The sequence below is a fragment of the Diplotaxodon limnothrissa genome, linkage group LG16 (assembly GCF_057381915.1).
Source record: "Diplotaxodon limnothrissa isolate DT_005_m linkage group LG16, D_limnothrissa_male_GT1.1, whole genome shotgun sequence".
Lineage (NCBI taxonomy): Eukaryota > Metazoa > Chordata > Actinopteri > Cichliformes > Cichlidae > Diplotaxodon > Diplotaxodon limnothrissa.
In genome coordinates, this window is record NC_140611.1 from 32,370,004 (window position 1) to 32,381,027 (window position 11,024).

The following is an 11,024-nucleotide window of genomic DNA, read 5'->3' on the forward strand; positions in this document are numbered from 1 at the left end:
GTGTTTATCATTAAGATAATAAGAGGAGATAGACATCAGAGCCAGATCAGCAGTGCGCACAGCAGCGTCAGTGGGTTTAGATTCATGACATGGAAACAAAAGTAATCTACTTCACGGTGAACGGGAGACCGGAGCAGGCGGAGTTCCCGGTTGATTGTCCGGCTCAGGACGTCAAAGGTAGGAGCCGAAGCTCAAGTTTATGTTTCATATGATCAAATGCATTCTAACGTGTTGTTTTGGACAAATGAATTAAAGTGGAATATTCTTATGCTTAGAGTTCAGGAAATACTCTTTTGTGACTAAAATCAATAAAGCAAATTTGATAAATGGATCAACATAAGACAAAGCAGTCTTTGCTGCAAATACAGCTGCCACTGACAGCTCCTCACCTCTCACAGCAGCTTCAGCCTTTGGCATCATGGTCTCCACGCACATTACATACTGCAGATTTTACTCATTAGAACAGGGCTGTAACTGCAAGCAGTGTTCTTACTTAATTTAGATGACTGCATTTAACTTCTACTGTACTAGTTTTTGAAGTTTACTTTCCTGTATTGAATTATCTGAACGTTGTACCTGCATAGTTGTAGACACTCGTTCCACTTAATTTGTGCTAGATTTTTCTAAACAGTTCTGCAGTGGGAAGCTCAGAATCGAGTCACTGTCAAAAATGTTTACCTTTACATCTTTTTTTGGTTAATATTTCAGTGCAGTCATTTATAGAAAACTTTACATGTGTGATGCGTGTTTTTCAGCGTTTGTGACTGATAATTATAATAGAGACTCCTGCAGTGCCTAATGCCTCCCAATCATGTTCGGGGCTGCTCGTGTTTCTGAGACACTACGGTGTATGGGGCACATTAAGGCAAAACCCCCCTCAGCCCTCTAAGTATGTAATTCTCTGAGAACTGGGTATATTAAAACATTTATAAACTAATATTAGATGAAGTGCTATGAATATAAATAATAGAGCTCTTTTAGTTTAATATACATTGTATGATTATGGAAGTTCATATTGAATACCCAAGTATGAGTATAGCACAACCACACTAACCAAATTTGTGTAAATCACCCCTCTTAAGTAGATTTTACTTTTTTCTGATAAACTGTTTGTTGATGTTGGTTTTTGTTATAGTTGGTTGTATTTGCTGATTGTTGTTATTGGTGGTTGTTGGTTGTGGTTGTTGCTGATTGTTGCTGATTGTTGCTGGTTGTGGATTGTTGTTGGTGACTGTTGGTGTTGCTGGTTGTTACAGTTGTTTGACGATAATGGGTTGTTTAGATACTGAGCACTTTACAAATATTATATAAGTGTTAGCACAAAAATTATACCAATAACCTAAAGAAAACAAAATGCAAGAAAACTTTCAAAATAGCTCAGAACAGACAAAAAATCTAAGTCTAAATGAAATGATTCATATCAAAGTTGGTTAGTAATTTGGACGTGGTTATATATATCTGTTCATTTGAATAACAGTTCCTGGATTTCCTCAAGTGATTCTATAAAATAAACCTCAAGCTGGTCTTTCTAGATCTGTTCCGCTCTGCCGCCGAGGCCGGACCCCATGACATCCTGAAACTGTACAACCCTAAAGGCAACATCATCAACATTTCTCCGAGCCTTGAACCCAACAGCCCCAACCTGTGCTACAAGCTGGAGGTGGTGGCTGCCGACTGTAACAGTGAGCTGTTAGGTATCTTTAATTAGGCATCGTGGGAATGGCAGTGATCTAGTTCACATGGAAACTGTTGACAGTCTCCATCTTTTTATGTCATTTCAGGTGCCGAGCTTGCTGGTGCACTAGGATTTGACCTGTCATCCATGGAAAAAAGGTAGGTGGGGCAGGCTGGGTATTAAAGGAGAGAACATGCGTAAAGATCTCTTAGGTATGCTACCATCAGTGTGCTTTTTAAAGTCTCATATCAGGCATTAAAGACCAGAATCTGAGCCATGACACGTACAGCTGAAAAGTTCATGAATGGTTGCTTCACTGATCCCAGACTGCAGGGCCTGGAGAAGAAAATCCTCATCGAGGCTGGCGAGACGCCTGCAGTTGTGTATGAGATGAAGAAGCAGGTGGATTCATTCAGAGAGAAACTGGAGGTATCCCAGCAAAGTTTCCCACATCCAGTGTTGTGTTGTTTAAGCTTGTTCCGCCTCAAATAACTGAACAAAAATACCAGAAGTTTTTTTAAATTCAAAACTTAGAGACAAACATGGGGATAAAGTGGGTTTGGCAGGTGGGGGAACCCTATGATTAGATGTCACAGTGCAGCAGGGCTGGGGAAATAATCACTTAGGAAGAAGTCAGTAATAATTTGTAGTGTGAGCTCCAGTAGGTTTGTGTTCAGTGCTCATTTGTCTTCAGAGTGTGGAGCATCTAAGCTGGCTGGGGCTGTTCAAAGATCTCTCGGAGGGAACCCACAAGCCCTCACCGTTCTACCACAAAAGGACGCTGCGTAAAACCAGGGAAGAGTGTGAACATGTGCGGGAAAAGTTCCTGCAAATGAGGTTTGTAAAAATTCACATTAAAATGTTTGGAATAATTTGCTATTCTTACTCCTCATGCCACAATCTTTGCAGCACTTTGGAGGTATCTGAGGAAGTGAGGCAGTACCTGAAGACGCCAACCTTTGATAACTGGTAAGTTTTGCTTTAAAATGCATGAATCCAATTGCTTTTAATGTCACCTGCTGAATCTGTGTTCATCACCCTGATGCGTCTTTGTGATCCTAAATAAACGAGCGCACCTGTTTCCTCCGTGGACAGTGAGGCAGGCGGTCAGCCAATGACAGTCGTGCCCAACAAACACATCTGATGTGTTTCTGAAGAGGATGGAAGCCCTCAGCCTTTTCTTCTGATCCGCACTCTCATCTCAATATGAATAGGCCTGGATGAGGACTCGCTAATTAAAAGAAGGTCTTTATAAAAGCCTTAATATGCACACCTCGTTTGAAGTGAGCGCCATGCATTCACTAAGGTTCGGTTATCTTTTCATTTGTCCAAAAGCTTTTAAAGCAAACCTGCAGCAATAGAGGAGCATCGATGAGGTTAAGTTCAACCTACACACCTAAAGCTTGGAGCTAAATTACAGGATTCCTCTAAAGACCTGATAAAATGTGCTTTTTGCAAGTTGGCCAGTGCAGTATTATCAGGAATAATTCTGACGTGATCCTGCACTCTTGCTGCTGTAAACAAATTTACTGAAAAGACTAAAACCCTCAGTGTGTTCGTATGTTTCTCAACACAGGAGTGCAACCACTCCTCGTGAGCACAGTCCAACATGTGTTTGAAAAGAAAAAAACACATGAGTTTTAAGCAAAAATGCAAAAGTAGATGTTCAGTAGATAGATAAACAAATGTGGGAACAGGGTCCCAGCAAACAGAAAGGTGATAACGCTATACCTGCACTAAATTTTGGAGAAATATAGTGAAAACTGATGTTTTTATGAATATTTTAGTGCTGTCAGCATTAATCGCGGCAAATCTCTGTTAGCGAGTTATCGCAGATCACCCTGATGCGTGTGGCTGGACGGCGCTAACGCGTTAACGAGCATTAATGAGGTGTGCAGCCACAGGCACTGGGCGAACTCGCTAACAGAGATCTGACGCGTTAATGTGGTTATGGCGTTAATTTCGTTTTAGCGAGATTAACGCTGACAGCACTAGAATATTTTTTTGTTTGTGTCAGTCAAAATAACATTTTTTGTTCTTTCTGGATTTGCAAGACTTTCACCTTTTTTTTTTAAAAGAAAAAAATTTCATGACAGATGGTTATGGTCCTCACTATTCCAACTTTGGCATCAGAGGGTTGAATATGTCTAAATGGTTCAATAATTGTCCTCTTTCCTTCCTCAACACTTCAGCTGACTCCACAGCTTCTGCATTTCTGTGTTGAATAATTATCGTCTGCTTGTCTTTCCTCAAAATCTTGTCTTGAAAGATGTGCTGAAAGATCCATTCTTGGACTTTGTAGCAATGGGAAATTTATGTCTTTTACATTATCTGTGTGTCCATTAGAAAACATTTCACCATTCAAGGTTTTTTTGTTAAGCTGAAAATTGGCAGGTCACATTTAGCCTGGAAATCCGAGTGGAAGGACAAATGTTGACTGGTTGGCTATTGATTTTTTTTTCTGGTGATGTGCAGGCAGTGGGAGGATGCAGAGATTATGGTGCTCCTGCAAGTCATGTACACAGATTTAGACTTTATACCAACCTTCAACATCGAGCCCGAAGTCTTGCAGCAGTTTCTGTTCGAAATCTATCGCCGATACAACAACATCCCTTTCCACAACTTTAAACACTGCTTCTGTGTGACCCAGATGGTGAGTATGTTTAACGCCTGCAACTAAGGGCGTAATTCCCAATTACGCTGTGGTTAAATTTACCTACAAATACTTAAAGGCAGTTACACTAGAATAAGAGGGTAAAAAGTTAGTTAGGAAACAAAGAAAGTAATTTTAAGTACTGTGTAGTTTCATGGTAATAATGGTACACAGCACTTTTCAGGTTGTGAGGCATATTTTGGCTCCATCACTAAAAGCTCACACAGGTCTACAAATTATTAAATATAGCACAAACCCCGAAAAGTACAGCATATTTACGCATATGTAAGAAATATTGTGTTTTTCTGCAAAATCCATCCATCCATCCATCTTCTTCCACTTATCCACGGCGGCCAGGTTGCAGGGCAGCAGCCTAAGCAGAGAAGCCCAGACCTCCTTCTCCCCAGCCACCTCCTCCAGCTTATCTGGGAGAACACCAATGCGTTCATAGGCCAGCCGAGAGATATAATCTCTCCAGTGTGTCCCGGTGGGACATGCCTGGAACACCTCACCAAGGAGGCACCCAGGAGGCATCCTTATCAGATGCCCGAACCACCTCAACTGGCTCGTTTCAATGTGGAGGAGCAGCGGCTCTACTCTGAGCCCCTCCCGGATGGCTGAACTTCCCACCCTATCTCTAAGGGAGAGGCCAGCGAACCTTCGGAGGAAATCCATTTCCAACACTTGTATCTGCTATCTCAATCTGTCAGTCACTACGGACAGCTTGGGACCATAGATGAGGATAGGGACTTAGATTGACCGATAAATCAAGAGCTTCGCTTTTACACTCAGCTCTCTCTTTACCACAACGGACCGGTACAGCGTCCGCATCACTTCAGCTGTAGCACCAATCCGAAAGTCGATCTCCCGCTACCTTCTGCCATCACTCGTGAACAAGACCCTGAGATACTTAAACTCCTCCACTTGGGGAAGGAACTCGGAGTTGGCACTCCACTATTTTCCAGGTGAGATTTGGAGGTGCTGATTCTCATTCCCCCTGCTTCACACTCAGCTGTGAATTTTTCCAGTGCGAACCATCACCCGTTGAAGCCAACAGAACCACATCATCCGCGAAAAGCAGAGATGGGATTCTGAGACCACCCAAGTGAAAGACTTCCGCCACTTGGCTACACCTAGAAATTCTGTCCATAAAAATTATGAACAGAATCGGTGACAAAGGGCAGCTGTGCCGGAGTCCATCACCCACTGGGAATGAGTCCGACTTATTGCCAGCTATGTGGACCAAGCTCTTGCAATGGTTGTATAAGGATCGAATGGCCCGAAGCAATACGCCAGACACCCCATGCTCACAAAGCACCTCCTACAGGACACATGTAGACTGGTTGGGCAAACTCCCATGCACCCTCAAGTATCTTTGAGAGAATAAAGAGCTGGTCCAGTCTTCCACGACCAGGACGAAAATCACATTGTTCCTCCTTTCTCTGAAGTTCGACTAACGGATGAACTCTCCTATCTAGCACCCTGGCATTTCTGCAAAATTATCATGAAATTACACAGTTTTCAAATTTACTTACGGTATAATTGTTTGCTTGTTTCCTCTAAGAACGGGACTTGTTCCCCCTTATTCTAGTGTGCCCATCTTTAAGTATTTGTAGGTAAATATAATTAGATTTTAATTTGAAATAAAAATTGGACATTATAAAGTGATACCAATAAATGCAGGTAAATCCTTCTTCTTCATTCTCTCCATTTGTGTTGTTGCCTTTGTTTGTCTTCCCTCTGAGCAGATGTATGGTTTGATCTGGCTGACTGACCTGAGGAGTAAGATGGACAGCATTGACCTGCTGATTATGCTGACCTCTGCAGTCTGCCACGACCTCGACCACACGGGATACAACAATGCCTATCAGGTACACAAAGCACACTTTTTAGGCTTCCCTAGTACTGAAACTCAGACCTGCATTGTGGTTTGTTGTACCAGTTGGAGTTAGAACACTCCCGGCCTACATATCAGAATATGAGAACAGAATTTTGATTCAACCTGAAAATTTGGCTCGGTGCGATTTTTGTACACATTTTCTCACTAGATGATGTAAAACTGTGATATGGCAACAATTTTCTGCATGTAATGGATGGCACTTACTGCTTTCATATAATAATGAAACTCCTTTAAGATTAGGGAAAAGTCTCTTTGAGACTCTTTGAGAACCAGTCCATGTAATTCTGTGTAGTTTCATCGCTTAAAATCTTTTATACCAGTTATTTCGAAACTACCACCTTTTGCACTGTAGAAGAACAGCCAACACAGGTTTTGCTGGGACTTCAGTGCAGATGATGTTACAACACTCTGTGATGTTTTATTCATCTGAATTTTCCAGTTTTCCAAAATAAGGTTGAGGCTTGAACTTTGGTAAGAATCTCATGTCTGACTGTCCTTCAGATAAACGCTCAGACTGAACTCGCTCTGCGCTACAATGACATCTCTCCTCTGGAGAACCACCACTGTGCTGTAGCTTTCGAGATACTGGAGAGGGTAAGAATGAAAACCCTCCATTAACCTGCGTACATGCATGGATGACTCCACAGTGACCCGAGAGTCTTTGTTTCATAGACAGAGAGCAACATCTTCAGGAATCTGTCCACGGATCAGTACAAACGGATACGAGAGGGGATCATCAAGTGAGATCATCTTCCAATAGTCATGTTTTTAATTTTTCTCCCCCCAAAAGGAGGGAATATGTCTGCCTGTCTGTCTGTTTGTTAGCAGTCTAGCATCCACAATTTTCAAGATATCATGTTCAAATTCTGTGTGCCGGTAGAAACCAAGCTAAAGGTGATTTAATTTTGTGTAAAAATGCTAGACCTTGAGGGACATGTGTACCTAGTTTGGCTAAGCATTTAACCTTAACCTTCATTGTTACGTCCAAGGTCAAAGTTGACCTTGAAAAAACTTTGTAGAAACCATATTGAGTAATATATCATAAGAAAGGGCACGCAGAGAGCAGTGCAAAACACTTTTTATTTTGTCAATACAACACCCTACAGTGTCACAATGATGTCATAAGATGACATCAGTATTTTATAATAAAAACACAAAAAAAACCCATCAATGTGTTAGTGTAGTCTTTGCCTTCTGTGGGGAAGTTGTGATCTCTGAGTGCTCTTGTTCATCATGATATCTTAGCACAGAATTTATAATGAGCACTGATTGTTTCAGATGCATTCTGGCCACCGACATGTCGAGGCACAATGAGGTTCTCAACAAGTTCAAGTCCATCCTTCCAGTGTTTGACTTCACCAACAAGGACCACAGAGACGTGGTAAGACTACAGAGCACCGTGAAAATTTGGAAGCATGTATACATCTATTTACTGTTGTTGTTTGTGCAGCTAATGACGATCCTGATCAAAGTGAGCGACATATCCAACGAGGCCCGGCCCATGGAGGTGGCTGAGCCCTGGCTGGATTGTCTTTTACAGGAATTCTTCAACCAGGTACCGACTCCTGCTGAACTTTGTCAAGACATTTCAAAGTGACAATATGATATGATGCTGTTTTTGATGAGATATCTGTAACTTAAAGAGGGATGTTTTGGAGCACAGTGACCTGAACTCTAAATGTTTTGGCTCTACCATGAGATTCAGGGACGGTCCAGCTGATTTTTGAAGGGCAGAGACAAACTGTGAGGTTCTTTATAGACACAGTCTGTTATCAAGTTGTGTGAGAATTTATTTTTCAGATGATCTGACCTTGTTGGTGCAGTTCATTATAACAAATGCAGAGTAACTTCACTTTTTAAAGCTACAGAAACTAAAATATATTACCTTTTAAATTCAAATGTTAAATCCACCGTGGCCTTACAGTAATGAGGGTGTGCCACACAGCTGAACACCCCTTATAAAGCAATAGAAGTAAACTAAGTTAAGTGGGTCAAATCTGTCTCCTGTCGTTCTGTCAGAGTGATGTGGAGAAGTTGGAGGGCCTTCCCGTTACCCCCTTTATGGACCGGGACAAAGTTACCAAACCTTCATCTCAAACAGGCTTCATCAGATTTGTTCTTCTGCCTCTCTTCATCGAGCTGGCCAACCTCTTCCCCTGCCTGGAGGTATTAAAATCAAAAGTATGGAGAAAATGTACTGTATGTACTTCTTTGAAAGCATCTTTGCAAAATTTAATGAAGACTTTCACAGGAAGGTGTCCAAAACATCTTAAATAAGTGGCTCAGATGAAAAGAAAAGACTAAAATAAACAAAAAAAAAACCCCCTAATTGGTGTGAAAGGCAGCACAGGTAAACAGTGAATGGTGAACAGTGTAAACAGGGTAAGATTTACAAAATAAAACAGGAAATTACTTTACAGAAACCCGTCCTCAGCAAGTGTTAAAGTACAGCCGGCCTTTTTCTACAGTAAGGAACTCATAAATGGTTAAATTCAACCCATGTTTTTTGGTAAATTGTAATCAGTTTAAACTTTTTTTGCAATAATTCTGCAGCAACACATTATTGATCCCGTCCGGAAAGCTCTCGACTACTACACAGAGATGGAGAAAGCTCTGGAGACGGAGCAGCAGAACCGGGCTCAGAGCGAGAACGCAGCCAAGAGCAAGGAGGCAGCGGGAGGCCGACAAGACAGCCAGACGGACGCCGGGCCAGACACCTCGGAACCAGAGTCACAGTTAACATGAATGATTTCATATCAGTTCACTGTCATATTGATTATTTGGTGGACTAAACGTCCTGTGATGTAGTTTCTCTGCATGCAGCGTTGATGTAACTAGAATAGAATAACATCACATTCAACAGAAGTCTATTTTAAAATAAATCTGTTTCTCACAGAATGTATTTTATGAAAGAAACATTATTTGTAAAGGATCATAACACTGCGTTGTTACTCTGGTGCTGAAGTACCCATGAAAACGCTATGTTGTAATGACTGCCGCTGTTGTTTGTTTGTGTGTGTGTGTGTGTGTGTGTGTGTGTGTGTGTGTGTGTGTGCTCTGAGTTGTTCTTGGTCTAGTTTGCAGTTAATAAAACACACACAGGGAGTTTGCTGTACTGTGTATTGTTGTCATTGTTCTATCTGTAAAAAAAAAATGGGTTAAAAAGTGCTAAAGACTTGAAAACTGAAAGACGATAATTTAATGCCAAACCAACCAATCAAGCAAGTGACATGACCCTAACCACAAAACTGTGTTAGCCAATCAGAAATGTTAATATCCAGGTTAGCTAAACATTTGACCTTGACCATCATTGCTAGCGCTCAAGATCAAAGTTGACCTTGAAAAAAAAAAAGTCAACAAATGATCCAACCATACATTATCTTATCTGCTTATCCTTATCAGGGACACTGATGGGCTGGTAAAGAAACCATATCAAATAATATTTCGAGTCGTAGGTGGTTGCAATGTTACTATAACAGGCTGATGTCATCATGTTGGAATAAGAACACCATAAAACATCAAAGTTTTAGTTTGGTTCTCTTGTTTTGCTGTTGTTTAACAGAGACTTTGAATGAAACAAATGCCTGATTATCAGCAGGTGCAGGATGCATTACTGGACACTAGGTGGCACCATACTGCAGAGCTCAGAAAGATCAGCTGGGACCAGAAGTTCAGTCAGAGGGAATCACAGCTTTGTCTCCAACAGGAAGTTCAACTCTTAGCCACCGGTATCTTTGTTAGAGGCTTCCTTCTCATCTGCTTTTAATGTATATTCAGTTTGGTGCACTTTCAGAATGAATTACCCAGCAGTGTGATATATTTTTACCTTTACACAATAAACCTTCTCTAAAATGTTGATTGTTTACTTGTTTTAGAGGTATTGACATCACTTTAAGACTGTTCTTTCCCCCTCGGGAAGACAAAAGACGCCGTGGTGTGTGGGGCCTCTGGCTTCTCTCGCCTGAATGAACGCTGGTATGTGCTCTGTACTTGCAGGGGGTCACCATTCATTCTTCTAACGCCAGCAAGCAATGTGACCCGGAGCAAGTTTGGCAGCGGGGAAGAAGTCCCAGAATAGTGTTCCTCTTTATCGTTTTTTCAATGACAGAATCAGCTATTAAAGTTTGCTGGTAGCAATCCCATCACAGCTCAGAGCCAAATACAGATCTGTTCTTTTTATAGGCTTCTCATAATCAGAGGAAAACTCTGAGTGAAAGAAGAGAAGGGCAGGCAAACGTCGTCACCCAGAGCTGCTGCAACAGCTGCTGACAGCGAAGGACTCAGATTGAGAGATGATCCATTTACAAAACCCACTTGAATAAGATTAAAACTCCTAAGAACCCTAAAAAATCAAATATTTAGTATTTAGAGGACTTGTATTTGTGCACACAAATAAAATCCGGAAAGATTAACGCTTTAAAAACTTGGAATCAGCTTTGAATCTTTGATCTGCATAAAGATTCAAAGCATGGCTGTGGAGCTACTTCAGACAGTTATCCAGTGACTTCTAAACGTCTGAGAATTAGCGCTTGTGTGTGCACTTCAGTCCACACTGTCTGGTTTAAAATCCACTGTGGGGTTGTACAGAGGTAGTGGGCCCCACAGTGGCAAATACACATGACCCTGACTGCATGATTGTAAAGTTCATGAAACCCAATCTCAGAATGAATGAGCAATAAATGCTAATCAGAAATATAAAGACAGTTATCCGTTGACTCTATGGACTTCCCCGTATAATCTCGGGTCATCCAGTTCCATGTTTTTGGTGTTTCAAACTGCAGCTGCTCGACTTCCAA

General features: G+C 41.4%; 1 protein-coding gene across 1 annotated transcript; it reads left to right on the forward strand.

The window, feature by feature from the left end:
* Window positions 1-89: 89 nt before the first annotated feature.
* On the forward strand, window positions 90-8,973 carry LOC146616492 (high affinity cGMP-specific 3',5'-cyclic phosphodiesterase 9A). The gene is made up of 14 exons (XM_085374718.1): window positions 90-177; window positions 1,533-1,694; window positions 1,782-1,833; window positions 2,002-2,104; window positions 2,370-2,512; window positions 2,585-2,644; window positions 4,151-4,328; window positions 6,077-6,199; window positions 6,730-6,822; window positions 6,901-6,968; window positions 7,507-7,609; window positions 7,679-7,783; window positions 8,248-8,394; window positions 8,782-8,973. Exons 1-14 carry the CDS (start codon window positions 90-92, stop codon window positions 8,971-8,973), a joined length of 1,617 nt encoding a protein of 538 aa, XP_085230844.1.
* Window positions 8,974-11,024: the final 2,051 nt, after the last annotated feature.